Raw genomic sequence first — 26,250 nt, 5'->3', positions numbered from 1 at the left:
AAAAAAAAAAGGCACACCAAGTCACCTGGAAACCAGGAACCTTCCTATGTCAGTCTGAAAATGGCCCTCCTACCGCTCACTCATTCCCCAGTGTGTGACCCACAGGCTCACAGACATGCTTGGCTTTTCCAACAACTACAACAACATTTGCTTAAGCAAAAGACAGATTGCTCAATGGTAGTTAAGCCACTTCCTGCTGAGTGATCAATTGCTGCTTACTCCCTCCCACCCACATTTCATAATAGTTTAGAAACATTTGGTAAATATATTATGGATTCCTTAATGAAGGCCAGAGTTCTTTTGAATTACTGAGAGAAATAAAGGGGAAAAAAAAGTTCATCTGAAAGTTCAAAAGGAACATTGCCCTATGGACCATCTATAAAAATGGCTTCTGGGGCCAAGACAGAAAATGAGGTTTTTAAGCCCATTTTTGTGTATAGAGTCAGTTTTTCTTCCCTCATCCTGACTTAATTCTGTGTTTAAATGGGAGTTAAAGCTTAGTTATAGGTGCGAAAGAAAAGTTGGCTGCCAATCTGACTCTTTTTTTGGGCTGCTTTTTGGCTGGGCTTTCCACTGTGTCCTTGCTGAACAGTGTTGAGGGGGCTTCCAAGGAGGGACTGGGAGGAGCAGGAGCAGATGCTGGGCTGCAAGGTGAGCAGGAGTCACAGGGCAGTGTCCCCCCCTCCTTCACTGGTTCTGGAATTTCAATTTTTTCTTCTTGGTTTAAAACTACAATTCCTAGAAAGACAGAAAAGTAAATAGATTTAGTTCTAAGGTCTCATAAGAAGCATTGGTTTTCAGTCCATCTGTATTTAAAAAACAAAAACAAGCTTATAAAACCCTACCACAGAACCAGATGTGATAGGTGGCTTGTTATTCCAGCCCTCAGGAAGCTGAGGCAGGATTATCACAGTACCAGGTCAGCCTTGGCTACATGTCAAGATAGTGTCTAAAAACACAAGAAAACAAGCTAGTCATGGTGGCACACACCTTTGATCCCAGCACTCTGGAGGCAGAGGCAGGTACATCTCTGAGTCTACAGCCTGGTCTATAGAGTGAGTTCCAGGACAGCCAGGGCTACACAGAGAGACCTTGTCTCAAAAGAAAAACAAAAAACAAAAAAAACCCCAAAACCAAACTAACAAAACAAACCAACAACTGACATGTCACATTTATGTCACAATTTAGATGTTTATAAATGACAGATCACCTCTCTTTGGATCACAAGTTTTAGACAGGTCATATCTGACTGCCTATCAAAGATGAGTTTCCTTCCTCACTCTTTGCTGCTTCATTCCTTTGGCTGGTGACCAAAGCCTCGTGTGAACGTCCTGAGGCAGCAGAGAGACCTTTGTGTGAGTGAGCACCTGCCCATTCTTCTTACAGAGGCCACATGCTCACCATGGTATTGACACCAGGGACAATGGGAAAGCCACATGGAACCACAGCTACTTTAGAAAGTCAGCTGTCTTAGAGCACATGTAACCCACATATGTTTGAGAAAGACAGGCCAATGTGCCTTAGATGCCTTCTGTGTGTAGTAAGGGACCCCTGATGCCAATGACACAGGCCAAGTGATGGTGACAGAGCCCAGCTTCTCCTCAGGAGATGGGCAGAGAACTGTGTTCCTTAGGTTCTTGCTCTCCTCTGCCACAAGCATTTTGAAGAGTTCCTGTGTACATGTGCCAGAGCCCCATGAAGAAGCAACTCTCCAGCTCTACCACCCCCAACCCTTCATTTCAAAGAAGCACAGCGAGCCTGTGCTCTTGCTGTCTTTCCATGTCAGAAGCAAATACTCTCCAGGCCCTGTCTAGAATCACAAGTGTCAAACCCTGCCTTAAAAAGACTATGGACAGTGGAAGCCTAGAGTAGAGAAGAAAGTATGGACAGAAAAAGTAATAGTCAGAATACAGTGACAAAGAGAGGAAAGTGAAGGGTCTTGAAGAGCAGCTGGGACTCCTCAAAGAAGTCCCAGAAAACAGACCAACAAGAGGCCTTAGTCACTTAACCTGTAGAGGTGGAGGCCCCATTGCTTGCATACTCAGAGTTCCAGTGTCCATTAGCCACAACACCTGACACCAGGCTAGCACTAAGTTAGGATGTTAAGAGGTCAGCTTTCAGCCAGGCATGATGGCACACACCTTTAATCCTCGCACTCAGGAGGCAGAGGCAGGTGGATCTCTGAGTTCAAAGCCACCCTGGTATACAGAGTGAGTTCCAGGACAGCCAGAATTACAGTGAGACCCTGTCTTGAAAAGAACCCCAAACCAAACCAAACCAAACCAACAACAACAACAACAACAACAAAAAGGCCAGTCAGCTTTCAGGTCACAGGATATACTCTAGGGCCTCAAACCATAGGTACCTTGCTTAGACCAGCTTCCTAAAGCCCTACTATCCACTGGACCCAAAGCAAAGGTTTGTATAGCAAGTGACAGATGTTGCTTAAGGAGCAGCTGAACCTCAGACATGGTGGAAAGGCCATAAGTCCCAGACGACCTGAGATAGGACTCACTACTCAAAGGCTCTTCCACAGCCAAGGTGACATTATAAATCCTATTAGTCAAAACCCCAACAAGGAAAGGAAGAGTCTGAATAATCAGCACAAGTACTTTTATACCTGAAACAGTATCATTTTCCCCTTTTTCCATCAGATACCTTCTACACTGGCATCATGGGTCATTTGCTAAACCCACAGACAAGTGACCAGCATACACGGTGTGACCTACCCAGAGGCTCTTGAGGGTATTCCTCAAACTGAATGAGATCCGTGGATTGCAGAATGACAGGATCTGGTCTTAGCTGAGGGGATGGCAGGCATGAAGGGACAGGAGCACAGAGGAGGTCAACAGGGGAGCTGTTGGTCAGGTGCAGGAGTTCCTGCTCCATCTGGCTGGGCCCTGCACAGAGAAGGCAGGTGGCTGTATTCAGCACAGGCACAAAGGTCTGCTCCTGCAGCTTTCCTCAGCCCCAGAAATCAGCATGAAGTACTCAAGCACTCATTATGTGTGTATATAATATATAATAAACAAAAACAAAGCCATTATCAGAATACTCCTGGAAAACAATATCTGCTGAAGACTTGTGTTCTTAAGAACACTGGTCTCTGAAGAGGCCCAAAAAGGAAAAGAGCCTTTGGAAGAGAAACCAAACTGCCGAGGATCAGGGCAGTAGAAGGAGCCCGGGCCAAGAAGCTTCAGCAATGTCAGATGTTGGAAATAGCTTTTCTCTAAGCACAAGGCACAGTAATCCTTCTATCTACTTGTGATATTGTGGGAAGACCCCTTTTACATTTAATGATAGAGTTTAAGTCTATAGAATGCTGGAGTGGCTTCGGTGATACAGAGCTGGCTCTACATAAAGCCTGTGACTCAGTTACCTGGAGGAGCACTTTTGGACCACTGTATGTCCCGTCCCATGGTCAGGTCCCTGAGCCCTTTTCCTCATGAGGCATGTGTGCTGTGTCCTTTCCACATCTAGTCTAGCAATGACCCAGCTCAGCATAGCCCACCAACCTTGGTACCCATTCACCCTGAGCAGGCTTTAGCAGAACTCTATTAGACTATCAGCACAACAAATTCACCTACCCTTCCATTCACCTCTGTTTAGCCTTCCTCGCACTCTGTCCCCAGGTCTTTAAGGCTAGGCTTTCTTTCCTTCTATAACTACAGTTTTAAACAGTTATTTAGTAAACATCAAAAAACACCTGAATTGGGATATTCTTTAAGGATCTTACTTAGCCAATCACTCAATACTTCCACATATAGACCTGTTAAACTACACACCAAATTGCACTAGGAAAAAAAATTAATGCTTAGGTCTGGAGAGATGGCTCATCAGTTAAAAGCACATGTTGCTCTTGCAAAGAACCTGGATTTTGTTCCCAGAACCCACATGGCTCACAACCATCCATAATTCCTGTTCCAATGCCCTCTTCTGACTTCCTCAGCCACCAGGCAGGCGTACACATGGTGCATAGATACATGCAGGCAAAACACTCAAACACATAAAAATGAAATACATCTAATTTTTTAATGAATGCTTAACCTTAATGAAATTGCCCACTGTCCTCTTTCCTCCAAGTGTCTCACCCCAAGCCTCCTCCTGGAACTTTAAGGCTTTACCTACTTTGTTGCTTTTCCTCTGGTACCTCATACCTGTTCTGAGCTGGAGTTCTGATGCTATTCGAGATTCCGAGACCTCCAGGATCTGTCTGCTAACTGCAGGCTGGTCTTCATGACTGGCAGGGAACAGGCCAAGGGAGCTCAGCTGGTCTAGAAGAAAAGATCACCCATCAGAGAGAAAGGTCAGCGAGAGAATCACAATTGAGTTAAGAGAGGGGAATGGAGGCTTACTTACTTTTCATGTCATTTTTTAACACTACAATTCTCTTATAACCATGTCCCTTTATCCAGACGACCTGTGTAAAGACATACATCTGGTTAAGCAGTAGAAAGGAGGGTAAGTACACTAACATTCAGGTGAGTGGGGCTTCTGTGCCTGCTCCTCACACACCACAATCAGAACTTGCTGAATGCCAACAACTTTTCTCTGTCCTTTCTTTAGCTTCACAGATAGCAGAGGATAGAAACAACTCCCGCCCCGTTCTGCCCCCAGAAAAAGCTGAGCAACCAGAACTCACAAGACACAGTATAAAAAGTACTTATGACTTTTCAATAATGTCTACTGTAGCTTTGGGACTTAAATCCCAAACTTCCCACATCAGAGTACTTACCATTTCTAATAGAAACTGAATTCAACCTCAAAGGACAGCATCTCCCAGACTCTACAACTAACTGCTGATCCTGACAGCAAAACAGCAGCCCTGACCTGGTGGTACTGCTCTCCACCTTCAGCCAGGTCAGGGTGGGAGTAAGCTTTGGTTCCCAGGGGTCTCCACCTCAAATCTTTCACCAAATCCCTGTCTTTAGCTTCCAGGCATTCTTCTATTGTTTCATCAGAGGCTGAACACCCTATGTCTCAAATGCTTGGAATCAGAGGGGTTTTGGATTTGGGAGCATTTGCATATACCTAATGAGATAATTTGTAGTCTGGGTGCATTTAAACTAGAAATTCATCTATTATCTCATAAGCACTGTATGTATACACACAGCCTGAAGGCACTTTAGATGTATTTTCCCTTATTTTTATAGTTAAAAAAAAGTGTTCTGACGGCAATTCATCACAGGTGGTCAGGGTAGACTGTCCACTGTGGTGTCATGTTGCTTCCAGAATTTTTGGAATATTTTGGGTTTTAGAATTTGACTACAGGTGCTCCCATGTGTTTCAACCCAGCTCACCTCCTTCACGGATACCTTCTAGGGCCTGAGCATCAATCAGGACCCTGCATAAGCTTTCTCCTCCACTCCAGTTTCTTAGTTCTTTTGTGGACAGCAGTGATGCTTTTCCAAAGGTAAAGCTAAGCTTTCCTGCCTTCCCCACAGCAAAGGGAAGCTCTTACTTGGAGGAGCAAGGCCCTCAGAACAGCTCCTACTCTAGCAGAGGCTCTAGCATTCTTGCATTTCTTCATTTCTATTTTTTGCAGTACTGAGGATCAACTCAAAGCCTTGCTGTAAGCCCCTTGAGCCACTGGAGTGGCCAGGACCCTCCCACAAGGACCTCTAATTGCCAGGTTCTACCCACAGAATACTCTAACTTCCCTAACTGCTGGACTGCCCCCACACTGCAGGAGTGGCCAAGTCACTTCCCCACCACTCCAGGACCTCTGCCTGGTTCCACCCACAGAATAGTCTAACTGCCCAAACTGCTGGACGCTGCCCCCCACCCTGCAGAGCAAAAAGCCCAATCTCTGGACATGAAATCCCACCGATCTCCACTCCGAAAAGTTCCACTCCCTTCCCATGAAGCTCTCTATCCTGTTCAGGTTGCTGCTGTTTCTTGCTCAAGCAGAGGCAGCCACCCTCCTGGCTTTTTCCCTCTCAATAAATATCTTGTGTGAGGTTTGTTGTGTGGTATGACTCTGTGGCATTCCTTGGCTTCTAGCTGCCAGGATACCTTTCCATCTAAGCTATAATGCTTACAATTGCCATGCAGCTAGGCAAGCACTCTCATAGTAGATTCCCTTCCTCTCACAGCTACTGACTGTTCCTCTGTGCATGCCACCTTACCTACAACAGCCTGTGCATACTCCTTTTCACATGGTAACTCAGACATCTGTGATGCTGCCCTTCCAGGATCCCTATGCTTAGGAAGTGGGCCCTGCCTGGGCCATTGTCCACCCTCCCTGAGCAGTGAGGGGGGCATAGCTATGCTGTTCTAGCCACACGCTACTTAGGACATCTGCTTAAGTGTCCTATCTGGTTACGTGACCACTGAGCACACTTCTAGGGAGGACGGCCTGCAACTTACTTACCTAGCACACAGGAATGAAGGTTTAGAAAATCACTGAGAAACATTAAAGTCATTCATCTTATCTGGCAGCACTCTGATGACACCTTATATCTCTGATCAGGAGTCAGCAGTGATGGCTCTTCAGGAAGACACTTTCTCGGAAGCTGAGGAAAACACCTACCTGTGGGATGGCTCCCAATAGCTCCTCCACACTACTGTAGCCATATGTTTTGGGCTGCAGTGTTTCTCCAACATACTTGGTATAGGCCACGGAAAATTCATGAAGGAAAATCTGCTGGTAGTGATAGGTGTGAAGCAAAGACCGTACATTCTTTGCAAACAAGTATAGGCTTGTGAGCTTCACACACTCTTCTGCCTTATCATTTGTAAACACCTGGCCCAGAAGAGAGAGAAGGATTAGAAACTTCCTGAGTGACCACCTCTGTCCTCTCTGGTTGAAGGCCTTCTGCCAAGAACACTCTGAAGGCCCCAAATCAACTTGGTTTCTAGGAGGGGCTCACAGAAGGGTCTCCCAGGGTCCTAGGAGGGGTTCATGGGCTTCCAGACAGGCTAAACAACCCAGGGCAACTTTGATTTCTCAGTGTAATCCTGTCAAGTTTGAAGAAACTGTGTGAGCAGGGAGGGAAAGCAGGGGAGATGCAATCCCAAAGCAAGCAGACAGGAAAGATGAGACAATCTCAGCAGACACCCACATGGTGTGGCCACCAGCTCTCATCTCCCAGAAATGATGTCAGGCAGAACAATGGTGGCTATCCTTGCAAACACACACAAAACTCCTGTGTCTTCTGGTACCCAGCTTTTAAAACTACATGTGGAGACTGCAAAACAAACAAACAAACAAACAAAAAACAAACAAACAAACAAAAAAACTAGCAGTATAAAAATGTTTCTGAATCCCAACAATCAAAAATTAGTTGGAAAGCCAAACTCCTAATGAACCCAAGGTGTTTCCACAGCACTTCTCCACACTGTATCACTCACTAGCGTTACACGTGCTGTCCTGCCATGCAACACCAACAAATGCTGCCTGAATGACCTCAGTCAGATTTGCATCTACAGTATGCTATTAATGTAGCGTTTTTTTTACTGCTCACTCCAACCTGCTATTATTTAACTCTGAAAAACATCAAAGATTCTCCAGGTCCTACAGTTTCAAGATTCAGCCAAGATTCTTTTACATGAAAACAAACAAGTACATCCATCTCAATATCAAAACTCTGTTCTTCTTTTGTAAATGGTAAAACCGTATGCATACCAGTTATTCTCCAGTTCCATGAGCTCCAAAGCCTTTTTCTGACTTCTGTGGGCACCAGGCATGCATTTGGTGCACATACAAAAATGCAAGCAAAGCATTCATACACATAAAATAAATCTATCTAACAATAAATAAATAAATGCAAATTTTTAAAAAAGAAAAGAGGCCATGAATTTGAGAGAGAGCAAGAAAGGAGTGTATGAGAGGGGATGGGAGAGGAAATGGAAGGGGGAAATGATGTGATTATATTTTAATTTCAAAAGATAAAAAAATTACTAAAAGAGGTGGGCAATGGTGGTGCACGCTTTTAATGCCAGCACTTGGGAGGCAGAGGCAGGCAGATCTCTGTGAGCTCAAGGCCAGCCTGGTCTACAGAGTGAGTTCTAGGACAGCCAAGGCTATATAGAGAAACCCTGACTTGGGGGAAAAAAAAATTTACTAAAAGAAAGGAACATGGCCAGCCAATTTCAGAACCTCCAGTGTTCCTCCAGCTCTACACATACTAATGCAGACCTGACAGGACTCCAAAAGAGCTGGGTTGAGAAGCTTCCAATATGATGGATCTAAAGACCCATTCACAGATGTACCTCCACTAAGTAAGGCAGACTCTTCAGTAGCTCAGTCAAGGTAATGAATCCATATTCACAGGGGTTAAGAGGAGTACTGTGGGTGGTTTCATAATGTCTCCTGAGCTCATCAACAGAAAGATAGGTATCTTCTTCCCAAGACATCAACAACACCAGCAACTGGGCGGTGAGAGACCGCAGAGACTTCTTGTTGATCAGCTGGATCTGTTTGCCAGACTTCAGATCAGCAACCTAAAGAAAGGAGAATGCAAACTCAGTTCAGATCATCTCATTCTGACTAACAAGACCAACAGAGACTCTTACACACACAAGAGTGAGTGGGTTTCTTTGTGACAGCAACCAACACTTGGAACGAAACTAGAGCAGAGACTGCTTTCACCCTCCTACAGTTCATCCCATAAGCCCAAACTCTACCCATTCATCTTTCATGCAGTATTTGGAAGACATTGTTGTGGTTCTCTGCTTCTGTGTTCTTTCTTTCTTGCTGTTTTCCCCTAAGACAGACAGGTGAACTTGTTAGAATTCTGCCTTTACTCCAGTTACACATGCGCAGTTCAGAGTCTTGTGTCTTATGTCATCAGTGTGCGCTGGCGACTATGCGCGTGGTGTGGTCACACAATCTGCGCCTTAAAAAAGCCAGACGCAGACCCCACCCTCTCCTTCTGCCCCACCCCCGTTCCCCCCACTCCTGCCACTATCTTTCTCTCTCTCTTTCCTCCCCAGGCCTGGTCCTTTTATCCCTCCTCCCCTTCCTCCTAATAAAGCTCTCTCTAACTAGGTAGTCGTGGCCATGGCTTGTGACCTTTCCACAGCGCCACTTATTATTCATTTCATTGGTGCTGTAGACTCAGATAGGACATTCTACCCACTCTGTGTCCAGGGCTGAGCATTGTCAGAAACCTATACTGAAGACCTATGACTGCCTGCTCCACTTTTTTCATTTGCCCAGCCACCGGACTGCTCTGCACACACCACACACGCCACCAAGATTGGTGAGTTCCCCTGCCATTTCCCAAGACTGCAGCCTGAGCTATATTCCTCGTGCTGGACCCCCCGCCCCCGGGGGGGTGGTTCTCAGGCTGCACTGATACCAACTCATTCTCTCTCTTGAAGAGGTCAATGCTGTTGGACCCCTGGGGGTCCTCGTGCTGTGTATGCTACCAGCCCTTACTCCTCTCTTGACAAAGCAGGAGTAACCTGTGCTGACTCATAGATCCTTCTCCAACCCCAGGGTTGCCTAGGACTGGAGTCTGATCCTGTTTCTTTAATTTTTTATTTTTCTCTCTCGGTGGGGGCTTCCTTCTCATGGTTCCATTCCTCCTCTGACTAATGCCTTAAATATCCCCAGATACCATTAAATTTGGCTGCTTGAACTCTGATATTTCATGGGAATTATCTAACTTTTGCCAGCGAACGGGCAAATGAAGAGAGTTACCTTATCCCCAAGCTTTCTACTGAACCCTTCTCCTTCTCCATTTCTGATTCTTTCTCTGCTATGTGCAACCACTTCTGTCTATCTGAAGAAGACAGTATTGGGCCGGCATCTTCTGCCCAACCCTGGTTCTAACCTTAACTCACCTTAACTCCTCCCACTTGTTCTCAAGCTGCCCTGAGAGGCACAGACAGGTCTGAAAGCAGGCTAGGATGCATGCAAATAAGTTTATGATCAGGACCCACATGGGGATCACAGTAATAAGGATGGCTCTTTAGCCAGAGATCAGTTTATACCCTGCCTCCTCAAGTCAGCAGACATCAAGGAAAAAAAAAAAAAATTCAAGACACAGAATAAAATTTGTCTCTCGTCTTCCAGACCTCCCTGACATAAGGGCTAAAACATAAGCATCTGAAGAGCAAGGGTCTTGACCCCACAGGTGGAAGTTTCAGCTGTGGCATTTAAGGTATACCAGGGGAGAGATGAAAAAACCCGAGAACAGAAATGCCAAGTGCTGGCACACGCTGTCATCCAACTGGCTCCCAAAAGCCGCTGGGTCCCTGTTTTAAGTGCAGGGGAGAAAAAAAGCCGCTGGGTCCCTGTTTTAAGTGCAGGCACCAAGGGACATGGGAGCATCAAGCTAAGATCTCCAGCAGACCTAGGCATGGCCACAGGCTCGCTTACAGGGAACCCACAATGCAGCATGGAAGCAATCCATTTTGTTCCTTCTGGACACCGGAGCCACTAGCCTGGGAGTTCTGGGGTCTCACCTCTCCTTGTTTCCCTATTGTCAGGGTAGGGAGGACAGCCTTAGATTTAATTGTACTTTCAGGGTTACTTAGCTTGTTTTCCAGCTAAGGTAGGAGCTTCCATTTCATTGCTCCCTCCATGTGCCTCACTCCAGACCTGTCAGCAGTGCTTCTCCTCCTCATGCACACAGACAGGGCCCTGATCTCTGCTTTGCCCTAATTCCAAAGAAATAAGTTCTCATGCACACAAGCTTTTCTCTTCCTGGTTCCCTCTTCTAATTAACTGCTCAGCTAATGGTTACAGGACCACCACAGAACTGGAGTCTAGGGATCATCAAGTAAGAAACTGTTAACAGTTAAAAGGTATTTACACCCCCAGACCAAAAAGTGTCTGGGCTCTACAAAAACAGACTTTAATATAACCATCTATATCTGTTAAATGCTCTCAACAATTGATCACCTGTGTCTCCTGGATGCTAAACTAGTAAAGGAAACAGATGTCTTAAAATAATCTGTCTCTGATGAAGCTTATCTCAGGTTAAAAAAAATTAAGAACATGTTCCAATCTCTCTCTCTTGTTAACACTAACCAATATAAGCAGAGTACTAAACACTACAATGGTCACTAATTTTCTCATAGCTGCTTCTTATTATGTTCAAAATCTTTCCCAAGCTCCAGAAACCAGCTTAAGTCCATCTGGACAGGTCGAATCTACTTCAGATAAGTGCCAAACACAAACTCCCCTGGTCTGGGAATACTCCAAAGGAAATAAAAATGATTCTTTTTTTTCCTAAACTTTCTCTGTCTTACCAGCATTCTGTCAGACACAAAAGCAGCCAGAGTGCCAAGCCAAGAGGGATGGACAGCTCCGAGGCAGCAGGACAGGCCACCATTCCAGGATGCCTAGCCCCTAGGGGCCAACCGGTGCCCACCATGTCAGCTGGAAGCAGTTTTTCTGGGAGAAACGTCATTCCTATTCCTATTCAAAGCCCCTCGCTTTTTTTATAATAAGCAAAATGTCTGGAATGTTAGAATTCTGCCCTTACTCCAGCTACACATGCGCCGCAGTTCAGGGTCTTGCGTCTTATGGTCATCAGTGTACACTGGCAACTATGTGCACATGGCATGGTCACGTAATCTGTACCTTAAAAAAAAAAACAGACACAAACCCCACCCTCTCTTTCTCTCTCTCTGTTCTGCTCACTCCCACCCCCATCCCACCATCTTTTTTTCTCTCTCTCTCCTTTCCAGGCCTGGTCTTTTTATCCCTCCTTCCCTTCCTCCTAATAAAGCTCTAACTAGGTAGTCGTGGCCACGACCTTTCCACATGGTAACCACCTCCACCACCAGCACCGCTTATCATTCATTTCAGAACTGACATGCCTTGGCCAAGCTAGTGACTAGGCTTGGTGACCACAAGGAGAACTGCACTTTTCTGAGGCCTTACAACTAATTTTAAAGCTGGCATTTTCATCTGATCATTTGATCTAGTTGATCATTACAGATTCTCAAGGAGACAAAGAACTTAATATGGCATTGTCTGGGCACCAAATACCAAGGCAAAGACAAGTGCTTGGTGATTGAGAGAGGTCACTGGCCTTCTTCAGGTGCAGGACCTGCCATAAACCTTAACTGCAGGTAACAGAGCTCTGTGTACTTGTACCACCGTCCAGTGGATCCAGTCTTCTCCCTTAGGCTTCTTCCTCACTGGCTTTGCTTTCTCTGCAAGAACCGAAGGGCTCATCACCTACATTAAGACCCAAGGGATCACATGCTTGTCCTCTTTAGGACTCTGGACTCAGCCCAGCATCAGCACATCTTTATTTTTCAGATGCACTCTGGACTGAGATAGGAACATAGTGATTCAATTAGTCAGCAGACACAAGTCCAGAGGATTCAAATCACTGTCTTAGGATCCCAGAGCAATTACCAATACTGCTGCTTTTTAAGAAAACCAAACAAAACTCTGTTTCTTCAATTCTGCTGAAACCCATCTCTTGATCTCAATCATCTAGGACATGGTTCAGAAGTACCAATGCTTGGAGCACACTCAAGGATCTTGTAGACAGCTTGGGAAGCTGTACCTGCATTTCCCTCAAGCTCTCCATTAGGCTCCAGTGGGCAGCCAGGATTACACTGGGTCTCTCACCTTTTCCTGCCTTTGCTACTTGAACCAAAACCCCCATTAATTAATCTTTGGCTCTGGCTCAGAGTCTTGACCAGGTTTTTGTGGTTTTGAAACAGGGTCTCATGCAGCCCAGACTGGCCTCTGCAGGTAGCCAAGAATAAGCACTTCTCAACCCCTTAAGGAATAGAATCCACCTCAAGGTGGAGACACACCCTTAACTCTTCCCTCAGTTAAGAAAAGGGCTGGAGAGATGGTTCACTGGTTAAGAGCACACTGTCTGCTGTTCCAGAAAACCAGGTTTCGATTCCCAGCATGACAGATGACAACCATTTGCAACTCCAGTCCCAGAGGATCCAAAGCCCTCTTCTGGCCTCCGTGGGCACTGTACATATGTGGTGCACACACATACATGCAAGCAAAACACCCATATACATAAAAAATAACAAATGTTCTTTAAAAACTGTTAATTCAGTTGTTCAAGAAAAAGACCTAGCTAAATGATGTGTGGGTTCATCATAAGACAAAGTACTTTTCCTTCCCAGAATTTCCAACCCCCACCCACAAGCCACCATGAGGCATGGCTTCGTCTACCCACCTTTCACTCCTAACTTGGAAAGCCCTATATTCCTTTTTCTCTTTCAGATGCAGCCAGAGCCTAGGAACATGTTCCCTGGTACTCTGAGCTTCCTTACACTTTCTGTAAAACTACCAGCCTCACCATGTGGCTGACCTCTGTGCCAGCTTTTCAAATAGTATGGCTTTGTCTCCTTTCTTTTCCGCTCTTCTTTTCTAGGTACAGCAAGATTTACAGCCTGCCTACATGGTTTTTCTTTTTTAAAACTCTAATTGACCTCAAGCTTCTATTTTGAGTCTGTTTTCAGATTTTTTTCTTCAAGACTAAAAACCCCAAGAAGAAACTCAGATGTTCGATTTCTTGGGTATCAGTGCTGGCTCTGCTGGACTCCTCAGGGTTTCTGGCAATACTAATTGCCTGCCTTTTAATGATGTAACAAAGGAAAAGATGGACCTGCTCCCGAACCTCTAGACAGTACTACTTTCTTCAATCTCCCCTGTTTTCTCTCAAGTCTCAGTTCTTTTTTACTTGGTTCTGTTTCTCCTTGTATGCAGTACGGAGGACTGAACCCAAGGCTTTGCAAGCTGAGCAAGCTCTCTACTACTGAGCTGTAACTCCAGTCTTTTTACTTTTTTCGAAATCAGAGACAGAGTCTTGTAAAGTTGCCCAGGCTGGTCTTGAATTTTAAGTCTTCTGCTTTAGCCTCCTGCGGTCCTAGGATTACAAGCCAGGCTTCTGTTTCACATGTTACTGACCATCTTAGCACCAAGGGGCCACTAGTTCATTGGCATTCCTGTCAACAATTTAAGTTCTTTTGCCCCTAAGTCCTTTTTGTTGTGGTCATCTAACCAGTTCTCACCATGAGCCCAGCCATCAGCTTCTGAATCCGCACCTGTGTGATAGGCCAATGGTGGCAGTCTCTACCATCCATCTATGAGCATCAGCTCCCCATGTGCATAATGTTCCTCATCCTTGACTCCACACATCAGACCTTCTCTGAGCTCTTCTACCTTAAGCCTTGACTGCTCTTTAAACAGCTACTGTAACCTTCCATTTAATGGTAACATAGCGCTCTTTTCCTGGTGACAAATGCCAGAATTAGTTTTACTAGGGCTGACCCAACAACCCTCATTCTTGTGAAAGATTAAGGCAGTCCTTCCTTCTGGTCCACCTCTACCTCCTCATCACACTACCCAGAAGCCCTTTCTCACCTGTGTCTGCTCATTTCCCAGAAGCCCTTCTTGCCTGTGTCTGCTCATTTCTCAAGTCAACCTTCTTTGATACTCCCAAACACACTCAATTGCAGCACCTGAATATTAGCCCAGCCGCTCATTAATTCCCTTTATCCCTTGTATCTAGCTGCAGCCATCATGTTTTTCCTCTTACAAGCAAGCTAGCCAAAAGCTGTGGCAAATCCTGCTGCCATTTTCCCTTGACACCTCATTGCTGACTCTAAGTGCTGTTCTCAGCAGCACGCCAGTCACCCCCACCTAAGTCTCATGGAATGAAACTGGCCACTTCCCTTCTGTTTCCTCTAACCTATCGGCAATCAGAATAAAACCAGATTCTCTCTGTGCCTGTGACTGATGGTGCCGCCACTTCCTGCTTCCCTTTCCATTTCTTCCTCCTGGCAATTATTCCCTAGTCCTATACTATAAATGTTCTGGAGACTGTCCAGCTGTTCTACCTATAAGTGGGAAAGTCAGCTCAGCATAGGAGGGCAGGGAAGAGGAAGAAGGTGCCCTCTAAAAGGGTTTTGCAGCCACAAGGGTGCTGTGAGCTGCAGGAAAACGTAATGGAATTCAGCTACTATCACAAAAGCTACTTCTTGGAAAAGTCAAGGATTTCTCCAAAGGTCAAGCCATGGCTTAAGAAGCCTTGGTGATATTTTAGCTTTTGTATGTATATTAGCTGGTAAGAACCAGTGATTTTCTTGTAATGCTATGCGTGCTTCCTATAACTCCTAACAGAATATTTATCTAAAAAACCTATCAAGCATGCAAGGTCAAACAAATCAACACCTGTCTCTTAGGCGATAGCTTTTTCTCTTGTGTTATTTAGAGTGAGACCCCTTTTCTTATACAGCCTTACTAATAGATTCCTAACTTCTTACCTAACCACTTCTAGGAATGTGGACTGAGCACATAGATCCCCTTCTTGATATACTAACCGGTCATTAGCACTTCATTGACCTCTTTTACCACTCCCATTTGGGCTTATAAAAGAAAGCCTGCCGTCACTGCCTGAGGAATATTCTTACCTGCCTTTATGACCCCATGAGAATTCAAGCCTGCTGGCCTTGCTCTGGCAGAGGATCGATGTAACTGAGCACCTCAGGGACTTGAGAGGACTCAGAGCCATAAGGAGAGGAAGAGGAGGAGAGGACTGGAGGACTTGAGGACGGAGAATGGAGAGGGAAAAGGAGGATTTTTGACTCAAGTATGTGTGGACGCAGATGGAAGATGAGGAAGAGCCAGACTGGGAAGTACTAGCTCGATAAGAACGAGATGAGAAGGACCAAGATGAGGCAGAATTAAGATGAGAGAAATCAGGAAGAAAGGAGCTAGGCATGAGAGCAGAACTGAAGCTGTGTAGATAGGATTTTATCTCAGAGGAATAAAGCAGACAGACGGGGGGAAAAAAAAGAGCTTGGTGTTCTTAGATTCATTTTCCAAAAATAATTCTCGCCATTTGTAGTTTATCTCCTGAGCCCCTGGGAATTATAATATTAAGGCGGGTCCTTTTAATATTATACAAGACAAGGGCAATTCTAAGCTTGTGCTTATTCTTAAGATGACTCCTAAATGAGTTAGGAGCCATGGAAGATACATAATACAGTTTCCCAGGAATCTTGGAAACAAAGAACTCTCTGGAAGGATTCAACTCTACCTGAGCATACACCCCCTAGGGTAAAAAGTGACCTTGTCAAGTTCAGAATGGTCATAAAGATATAAAAGGAAGACCATGAATCTAAAGTATCAAATCAAGCTACCTTGTATTACCTAGTAAGGTTTCAATGGCACACAGCTGTGACACACAGAGTACAGAAATGCTGCAGTATACACAACACCCCATGTGGACCATGACACAGCTTACTCAGTAGAAGGACATCGGCTTACCTTTACAACATGGCAGAGTTTTTGTGTCAAAGCAGAGACTGAGCTGACATTGTAGTCTTGGAGACGAAATGTATAACCAAAAGTTTTAGCATATTCTGTAAGCAGATCTGTCATCATAAGGCAGTTATCTTTTTGGGACCGCAGAAGCTTAACAAACTGGGCAGCTAGAGCTTTGAATCGCTCCACTTCAGTCAAAGTCAGGATTTTCTCTTCTCCACATTCCAACACCTTAAAAACACATAGGGAGAAAGGAGGGGTTTGAATACATGATTATATGTAGAGTTAAATGGCATGGAAACGTACACATTGGTCACTTAAGATGGGAGTGTGGTTATGAAGATGCAGTTCTGCAAGATCAAAGAGCTCTTCCCTGGGCACTCAAATACACATGTAAGACATTCCTTTTCCTGGCAGTAAATTCTGGTATATGTTATCTTACAACAATAAAAAGTTTTAATAAAACTTTTGGAGTCAAAGATGTTGATAAAATTAGTAACAGAAATCCAACCCCCCTTGTAAAAGTCCATCATGAATTCCCCCCACCTCCTGCCAACAGGATTTGGAAAGCATGGTGCTGCTCAAATAATACCCATTTTAATATTTAAACAATCTCATCCTATTTTCAGTGATTTACTCTAACAAAAGTTGAAGATTTTTGTTGGTTTGTTTTTGTTTTTTCGAGACAGGGTTTCTCTGTGTAGCTTTGCACCTTTCCTGGAACTCACTCACTCACTCAAAGGCTGGCCTCGAACTCACAGAGATCCACTTGGCTCTGCCTCCCAAGTGGTGTGCACCACCACCGCCCGGCGAAGATTATTTTTGAGGTGGAATCTTGCTGTTTAACCCAGGCTGGCTTCATAGAATTCTCCAGCATTCACCTCATAAATTCTGGGATTACAGAACAAATCCCCCATTTATCTAAAATTACTAATAGTTTTGATGATGAGACTATTTCAGACTCGTAACTAAAAATAATAATACCTCCCTATATAATGCTCAGAAAAACAAAGAATTAGAATCTCTTCACTTACTTGTAAAATCTCAGGTATGGCTTCCAAAAGTTCCACCAGCTTGGTAAATCCGTAGTATGCGAGTTTGCACTGCCGGCCAAAGTGGTGGTGGTAACAGGGAATGAACTTGTTAAACGGCATCCGGAAGTGGGGCTGGTGGCGCAGCAAGTCCACAACATCCTTGGAGAACTGCTTTGTCCTTTCTATCTCATCCTGAGTTCGTTCTTTAAAAAACAAAGCACCTTAGACACCAGGCTTCCACTCACTGTGTTTAGTACCGGCCTGCAGGGTGTTACTGGAGTCACAGAGGTCAGCTTTGCCTTCCCCAGCCACACACCCTACAATAACTAGACACTTGGTACTAGGTTCTTTGCCAGTGGTTCTTATACAGGCTCAAGGCATGTATAATCATGAAAAGTGAGGTTGCTACTGTGGGAGGTGAGAAACACATGTGTCATCACCGACAAGACAGGAACAATTTATTTTGGTTGTGAGCCTAGCCTTTAATGGCTGAGCCATCTCTCCAGCCCGACAGGAACAATTTATAAAACCTGTTCACTACACCTATGTGAACAAGACAGACAGAGGTCTAGGTCTTCAAGCAATACGATGTTACTTCTATGAAATCACACTTCTGAACATTCACACATTTTTTGTTTATTCATTTGATCTTCAGTTCAAAGTTGCCAGCAGAAAAGACTATCAGGCATCAAAACTTTAACAAAATTAAAGAAAATTAAACAATGACCTTCATTTCTATTAATTTTAAATTGACTGGAAGAGAACTAGGAAAAGACAGACACTGTAAGTTTTATTCAACTCTGGACACCTGTGACCTCAGGGACACAAAGACACTCTAACTGGTAAGGCAGGGGAGTATGATATAATTAACAGGTCTGTCTCCCAGACTTGACTGTACTGAACTACTACAACTGGAAAAACAAATGCCACATTTCAATGATTTGTTTTCTTCTGAAGTATGCATGGTGAAATAGTTCTCAGAGCTCAAAGTCTCCATCAGGTGACATGGACACTAGAAACTGGGGCACAATGCTGGGAAACATTTAACAAAGTGCTGGTTATAGCTTCTTCTCCCCTTGGAGTAGATTCTTAAAAACCAGTGTGTTTTCTTATAGGACACATGGCTTCCTTTCCTCCAAAGAACACAGGTTCTGTATACCAGGCAGTTTTACAAACACTTCCCAGGGAACCATTAAGAACCATGGAAAGGGAGAGAAAAGGACAACCTCCCCTAAAAAAACCAAAAAACAAAAAACTATTTCATTTAAAAGTAGTCAATGACTAGGATCATGTCTGCAATCCCAACACTTTGGGAGGCTGAGGTCAGAGTACTAATCTAAATCCAAACCAGCCTGGGCTACACAGTGAAGTCGGGTCTCCAAAGCACAATAAAAACAAAGGCATTACTGAGATAGACAACATTCCCCACATACCTCTTTTGCGGATACAAATGACCACATCGTCATCTTGTTGGGACAAGCAGATGGCTGTGTCTGGGATCTCTGATATGATATCCATCAACTCACAGACACCATATTCTGTGACATCCCAGTCCTTTGAGAAACACCTATGTTTTAATGTGGGAAACGGGTAAAGAATGGGTAAAACTGTTGTCATAGTAACAAGCTTTACAAAACTCTGCTTAACAGAGACGTGAGAGGACTGTTTAAAGCTTGTGGGAAGAAACAGCATTAAAAAATGTTTGCTTTTTTTTTTTTTTTTTTTTTTTTTTAAGCTTCCCATCAACTCACCAATGATAAGCCTGTGAGAATTCTTTCACAACGACCTGCTTGCTGGCCTGGGACTTGAGAAGTTTTAGTAAATTCTGAGTAAAACGTTTCACTTGGGCCCTATGAGTAAGGGTCAGCAGACGCTTGGAACCCATTCCAAGAATCTGAAAATGAAATGTTCTGATTACTTATACTATGAAGAACTCAAAAGATATGTAGTGTCTGTCTTCCTTGCTCTTGTTACTCTCAGACTATCTATTTCCCTCTATGTACAATGTTTGCAATTTGAAATGGACACAATTCAACATGTATAGTTAAAAAGAGCAGTGGCCCAGCTGTCTGGGGCTAGGTTCATTTGTTTTCAAAGTGCTACTGTCTCAAATGATCACGTGAGCACAAAGAGAAAGAACACATGCTCAGTCTAGATGACTAATTTCAACTCTAAAAGATTGCTAAAGTTTTTCAGGCCTTTTTAACAAGTGGGCAATTATGAAAACACTGTCATCAGGGGAAGTTACAGGCAGCCTAGATAGGATTCAATGCTAAACTCTAGTCCAGTGAGTAATGTCCAACTTATGAAGGGTAGAACCCTTAACTCGCTGGTAGGTACCAAGCAAATGGTGCTTACAGCAGCCCCTTGTAATGAGCATCCCAGAAAACACTGCTGGGAAGGTACCAGCCCATAGACGCTGGAAGGAAAATGCCCACAGGCCTCTAGGGAATTCTTCCATGTTGGAAATTTATAGTTTCCTCAAAACTTGGGAGGGCGCCTGTGTTTTGAAGCAAGCTCTTACAGGATGTTTAGCACAGTACAGCTTTGTGAGAAATAAGGTTACTATTTGTCTGTGGCAGCTGAAGTCATAGAAGAACACTCCTTTCTTTGAACAAATAACCCCTCCTACCCTTTACCTGTAACACATGAGGCACTGCTTCTAGTAGCTCAATCAGCTTGGAATATCCATAATCTGAAACCCGGCACTGCTTTGCAAAATGGTGATGGTATGAAGGGATGAAATTGCTAATTGGTAGTAAACAAGATGGTTGGTTCTTCAGTAAATCAATGACTTCTCTGCTGAACTGGATCAGCTGGGGATTACCCACAGGACTTTTAGAACGCAGAAGCCAAGGGTCTAGAGAAGGAAAAAACACAAAAGACCTCAGGCATAATTTCACTGACACAGTGAATATAGTGTGTTCACTATGCAGCAAGTTGCTGTTTCAAGTTTCAGCTTGCACACACAGGCACCACATAACCAAACAAACAGGCCATCTTACTATGGGCAGGCAAACCATTCCCCCTAATTCTCAAAAGGTGTCAAAGGAAAGCACAGAGTACTCTAGGGTTACGGCAGAAGTGAAGATGAACAAGGATTTCCCAAACTACACTGGCTATATTTCAAAGATCCATTTATAATTTGGACATATCGGTAATATTTTTCCCATAGACATAGTATAGATGGGCCCCAGGCAGGTGACCCATGAGAATGGAATTAACCAATAATGGAGCCGAAATATTAACCAGAAAGCTATGGGAGGCAGTAACTAGAGCAGGACGGAAAACAGACTGAGAAACAGATCTAGCTACCTACTTCCTTCCTGAGACAGTCTCACTATGGAGCCCTAGCAGAAATGGACCACACTATGAAAAGCAAGCCTCCCGTCTCCTAAATGCTATGATAAACAGGTCTGCACCATCACACATCATAAAAACAAAAACAACCTAAGTTGAGCTGGAATAGTGGCCAATGCCCTTAATCTCAACATTAGGGCAGGGGAGGGTGAAGCAAGAGGATCCATGAGTTTAAGACAAGCCTGGGTTATATAAGTAAGACACTATCTCCAATAATTATTATTATTAGTAGTAGTAGTAACAGTAGTAGTAATAATAGTAATACAAAACCTAAAAATAAAACCTAAAAAAAAATTCAGACAAAAACCTTTATAGAAGTGGAAGGGATTTGTGGACTCATATCACAAGACACAAAGTGGGCCTCCCATGGGTACTATGCAGCTCAAGACTGAGGGAGGAGTGGATGGATTCAGGAAGGAGCTCCTGCAGAGCTCCCCCAAGAGCTGCTGACTCAAGCTCCCAGTTACCTTCTCACCTTTCCTGTACAGGAAATAGGTGTAAGCCTAAAAAGGAAAACACATTAGAGCCAAGGAGAAGCGGGGAGAGAAAGAGAGAGAGAGAGAATATGTGTATGTGTGTGCGTGTACTCATGGCATGGCACAGCTTGTGAAAGCTGGTTCTCTGCCTCTACCACGTGGATCCTGGTGCTCAAATTCACACTGTCAGGCTTCATGGCAGCTGCTTCTACTCTCTCAGCCATCTTGCTGGCCCAACACTGGTATTTTCAAAAGTCAGATTCTAACAACCCCTTAGCATCTGGGGAGTTTTAAGACCAGAGGAGACACTTTGGTGAAAATGGTGCTGCTGTTTGAAATCAAAACCACAACTTCCTCCTGGCCTCCCTGTAAGACAGGTTGGAGCTTAGGCCTTAATCCCTGATACCTGACCACCTACCAGTGTTGGGAGGTGGGGGCTTGTTGTGAATCCACTTCACTACTTTGACACCATTCTGGGCAGTGGCAATGTTCACTCCTGGAATGCAGGTGATGAAGTGCTCTAAAGGGACACCCCTGGGGCTGTCTTGCATTATTTCTAGGTCACCAAACTCCGCAGCATAGCAATCTGGAAAGCTGAAGGGGGAAAGGTTAAATGAAAATAATAAAAAGGGCAGTGCAGGCTGAACAGCAGGCTTTAATCTGTGCCTGCTGAGAAATAACTACTGTAGTACTGGCCTCTGGGACACATTCTAACAGCTCTAGAAATCCTAGGCAGTGTTCAGTAGGGAGTTAAGTATGGAATTGGCCTTTGGCTGTGGCCTGGTGTACTCTGAAGTATGATTTTCTCTCAGCCTTGGAACCTGAACATAGATGAAATGATGCACTTTATTGGCACTTGTGCAGCTTTCAATTTGGATGCACCTCTTTGCTGCAGAGAAGAAACTGTCCTCATTTTTTATGAAATTCAACATAAATCCAGTTTCTTGTTGAAATATTGAGTGCATGGATCCATTTCTCAAACTTCAACCCCAGGACAGAGCCCTCTTTCTAACCCTTGGTTCAGTCAGTAGGCAGACTGCAGGAATGACCCTACAACACTCTACCCCAATAGCTAACATAACATGGCTCACCTGAGCAAAGGCACAGTGCCCTCATGGGTCTGGAGAAGACTATGAACTTGAGGTGCAAACACTTTCAAAGAGAGGACCACAAAGGGAATCTTGTAAGAGTCTGGATCAAATTCATGTTCACTGCAGGAAAGACAGCAAGCAGTGAGCTGACGCTTCTCAGGAGTGGAAAGCATCCCTTGCTCACACTCTCTGGAGGGTGCTGATGTACCTGAAGTTCTTATTAGAGCAGTGCTGCCTGCAGACAGGTTCATGATACTCCAACTCTTCAAACAGAACTGGGCTGCAGTTCGTGGAGGAGCCATCATGTGACTGGGAAGAGCCTAGGGGGCTCTGGCGGGCTTGGCTGCTGGGTAAGAGACGCACCAGCGGCCCGATTCCCTGTTCACGGATTGCAATCGTGTCTGTTAATTTATATAAATCAGACACATTTAACTTGTGTCCATACCTAAGAACAGGAAAGAGATGTTATCTTAGAATACTTATTTATTATATATACAGCGTTCTGCCTGCACACCAGAAGAGGGCACCAGATCTCATTACAGATGTTGTGAGCCACCATGTGGTTGCTGGGAACTGAACTCAAGATCTGTGGAAGAGCAGTCAGTGCTCTTAACCTCTGAACCATCTCTCCAGCCCTAAAACGTTTTCTTATGTAGAAACACCTGACCTGTTTAAAGTAACATAGAATGGCTTCCCCATCTCTCCAAGAATGACATGAAACTACTGAGCTCATTCAATCCTGCAGCCATGTGGTTCCCTGCCAGCTACAACAGTACTCTCATTTGGTAGCTCCTTCCCCCTCCAGTATCCTCACTGTAAGTGTCTAAGATGTGAGTTCTCTCAACATGTGTCACTCCAACCACTGCCCTCTGAAGTATACTCTTTTTGAGAGATGTTCTCACCCACGCTGACCTGAACTGTGAACTATACACCCACTGCCCTCTATACCTGGACTCCTCAACTCTGACTTGGATTTGCTACAGCTGGAACATAATGGCCCAGGCTCTGGAAGCAGACAGATTTGAGTTCACATGCTGACTCTACTGCAGCCTTTGTAAACTTAGTCAAGATAAACAACCAGTTTGAGCCTCAATTTTGCTCTCTTTAAAACACTGTGATAACATGTACCTCACAGTGCTGAATGAGGATAGTGTATGATTAGGCATGGGTGGGGCTTGGCCTGGGTACTAGCAATTCCTTCCTACCTCTCCAGGTTCCATTGTCAGTTCCCCATGTCCATCAGGCTTCTTTGAGGTCTCCCCATGGAGGAGATAAGCATTATCTCACTGTTCTCTCACTGTTGGTCCTAAACTCTCCGTTCCTTAAGAGTGAAAATAACTGATCTCTCAGGATTGACATTTGCTCAGGCTCTAAACCCCTTCCCTCCTGGCTCTATGTCACCAGTAGTCCCCAAACTTCACCCTGCTTCCTCAGCCCCCTGAGATTCACCATGTCTGGCATGTTCTCTTTCCACATACTTTCCTTATCCCACCACCCTCACCACTGGAACCTCACTTACTTCCCTGGCCTTCCATCCAGTTCTACCTCCCTCGAACCTCTTCTGGCCCTCTCTGCTTCCCTGCCCATCACAAAGCCTCTTCAGCAAATAGCAGCCAGTACTTTCAGAGCCAACATCTCACAAAGCATCCTAAATAGCACTCCAACTCTCTAGATCAAGACTCCAACGTGCCCCAAACTTCTATGCCCAAGACCTAACACTTACTGTGCCCCAACTCAAGCTTCATGCCCCTGGTTCCTGTTTAACTATCCTGCCATGTTCCCAGATCAAATGTTTTCTATCTTTTACCTTGCCATTTGGCTTCCTACCCAAAACCAGTCATCTATTCCTGATCTACAGGCACTTGAATTTCCTCTTTCTTAAAAAAAAAAAAAAAAAAAACTATTATTTCATGTGTATACATGTTTTGCCTACACGTACACTGTGCACCACATCATCATATCCATTGGAGATAGAGTTATAGGTGGGTGTGAGCTGCCATGTGGGTGCTGGAAATTGAATCTGGGTCAACTGCAAGAACCTCCTAACTACTGAGCCATCTCTCTAGCCCAGTAGTTCTCAACCTTCTTAATTCTGTGACACTTTAATACAGTTCCTCAAGATGTGGTGTCCCAAGTCAGCATAAGTTATTTTTGTTGCTACTTCATAACTGTAATTTTGCTACTGCTATGAATCATAATGTAAATATCTGATATGCAGGATATCTAATATCTGACCCCTGTGAAGGGTTGATTGACCTCCAAAGGGATTGCTACCCATGAATTGAGAACCTCTGCTCTAGTCCACCCACCTATCCCTCTATCCATTTATTTAGTTTTTGAGACAGTGTCTTAGTCTATCCTTTGCACAGCTGAGTATGTCGTGAACTCCTGATGTCCTGACCTCCACCACTCCCAAATGTTGGAATTACCAATACGTGCCACTAGGTCTCAAAGGGACTTAAAATGTCTGTGGCACATAGTTCCTTGTAGTCTAACTGCATCAGCATAGTACTGGCCCAATACAGAACTCTTCCTCTTTTTCCCTCTCCTTGAAGATGGCTCTGTCCACCATACCTCTCTGCTCATCCCCATTCCTCCATCCATACAACGGCTCATTCATTACTCATGGAGTAACTACCACACTCCTGTGCTGCCTTCCTTTGGATCTCTGAAGCATTCTCTCTTCCCTGAACCTCCTTTTCACTGACATTTCTTTTTGATTCACAGAAGAATTTGAGATTTTCTCTTTGCTTCTAACAAATTCTTTGGACACAGAACCATGCCCTTTGCAAATCTGCATTTTCTGCAGTGCCTCAGCTTTTCATAACACCTGTTGTACACTGTACACTGAAGATTCTAGTCCCTGTCTAAAGTATAGAGCAAGTTCACAAGTGCCATTCAAAGCATAATAAAACTAGTTGGTAAAACAAAATAAAAAAGCTTAGCTTTGAGAACTGTGGGTTTGAATAAAAATGACCTCCATGAACTCATAGGGAGTGGAACTATTAGGAGACACGGCCTTGTCAGAGGAAGTATGTCAATGGGTTAGGGCTTTGAGGTTTCAGAAGTTCAAGCCAGGCCTGGTCTCTCTCTCTTTCTCTTCTTGCTGCCTATGGATTTGGATATAGAACTCACAAACTCCTTCTCCAGCACCATGCCTGCCTGCCTGTATGTCATCATGCTCCCCTCCAAGAGGATAATGGACTAAACCTCTGAAACAGTAATCCAGACTCAATTAAATGTTTTCCTTTATAAGAGTTGCCATGGGGGTGTTGGGGATTTAGCTCAGTGGTAGAGCACTTGCCTAGCAAGCACAAGGCCCTGGGTTCAATCCTCAGCTCTGGGGAAAAAAAAAAGAGTTGCCATGGTCATAGTGTCTCTTCACAGCAATAAAACAGAAACTTGAGTCTAAATTTGCTAAAAATGAAAGTTTAAAAAGAAGTGCTAGATTCAAATTTCCAATCTGGTCAGCACTGTCTCTGTGAGAAGTTCCCTAAGGGTGAGCATGATAGTTTTCCACATAAAGTCACCAATCACTACTGATTGTATCAATGGAACAATAAGCAGAACTTACCTCTTTTCATAGATGTCTATAAATTTAAAGAGAGGCAAACAACAGGCAGGAGCATCCTGAAGAATAGAGATTGTTTCTGCACTATAGGACAAAAACCATGAGTTAGAGAAGGTACTACTCACGTATATTACAAAGTATATGTATATTTTCTTATTCTTTTTTTTTCAAGACACAGGGTTTCTCTGTGCAGCCCTGGCTGTCCTGGAACTCCCTCTGTAGGCCAGGCTGGCCTTGAACTCATAGAGATCCTCCTGCCCTGTCTCCCAAATGCTGGGATTAAAGGTGTGCGCCACTACCACCCAGCCAAAGTATGTTTTAAACATTCACAAAACTAACATAATGTACATGCAGAGTAAACTTCCTAGTTTCTGATATGTCAGAGTTTACTTTTCAGAAAAGTTAAAAAGAAAAAAGGATTTTAGGGACAAGTCAATGAAAGATTATCTAGTCATTCCCTGGGATTCTGTGGGAGTCAGTAATAGGACCACATCAGTGCAGCAGA

At 44.3% G+C, this 26,250-nt stretch overlaps 1 protein-coding gene across 3 annotated transcripts in view; it reads right to left on the bottom strand.

The window, feature by feature from the left end:
- Marf1 (meiosis regulator and mRNA stability factor 1) overlaps positions 1 to 26,250 on the bottom strand; it is a 47,602-nt gene continuing 21,352 nt past the window's right edge. For all 3 annotated transcript variants that reach the window (XM_036194754.1, XM_036194753.1, XM_036194755.1), the window contains exons 13-27: positions 25,749 to 25,829; positions 22,383 to 22,619; positions 22,175 to 22,294; positions 21,502 to 21,677; positions 19,887 to 20,107; positions 18,999 to 19,141; positions 18,681 to 18,814; positions 17,248 to 17,450; positions 16,217 to 16,444; positions 8,215 to 8,445; positions 6,533 to 6,745; positions 4,360 to 4,420; positions 4,158 to 4,274; positions 2,730 to 2,900; positions 1 to 738 (exon numbers count right to left, since the gene is read on the bottom strand). In XM_036194754.1, coding sequence (XP_036050647.1) covers positions 491 to 738; positions 2,730 to 2,900; positions 4,158 to 4,274; positions 4,360 to 4,420; positions 6,533 to 6,745; positions 8,215 to 8,445; positions 16,217 to 16,444; positions 17,248 to 17,450; positions 18,681 to 18,814; positions 18,999 to 19,141; positions 19,887 to 20,107; positions 21,502 to 21,677; positions 22,175 to 22,294; positions 22,383 to 22,619; positions 25,749 to 25,829 — 2,584 coding nt within the window. In that variant the 3' untranslated portion in view covers positions 1 to 490. The remainder of the gene's footprint in view (positions 739 to 2,729; positions 2,901 to 4,157; positions 4,275 to 4,359; positions 4,421 to 6,532; positions 6,746 to 8,214; positions 8,446 to 16,216; positions 16,445 to 17,247; positions 17,451 to 18,680; positions 18,815 to 18,998; positions 19,142 to 19,886; positions 20,108 to 21,501; positions 21,678 to 22,174; positions 22,295 to 22,382; positions 22,620 to 25,748; positions 25,830 to 26,250) is intronic.

This window comes from Onychomys torridus, chromosome 8, assembly GCF_903995425.1.
Source record: "Onychomys torridus chromosome 8, mOncTor1.1, whole genome shotgun sequence".
In the NCBI taxonomy this organism is placed as follows: domain Eukaryota; kingdom Metazoa; phylum Chordata; class Mammalia; order Rodentia; family Cricetidae; genus Onychomys; species Onychomys torridus.
This window is presented reverse-complemented; position numbering and strand designations above follow the sequence as displayed.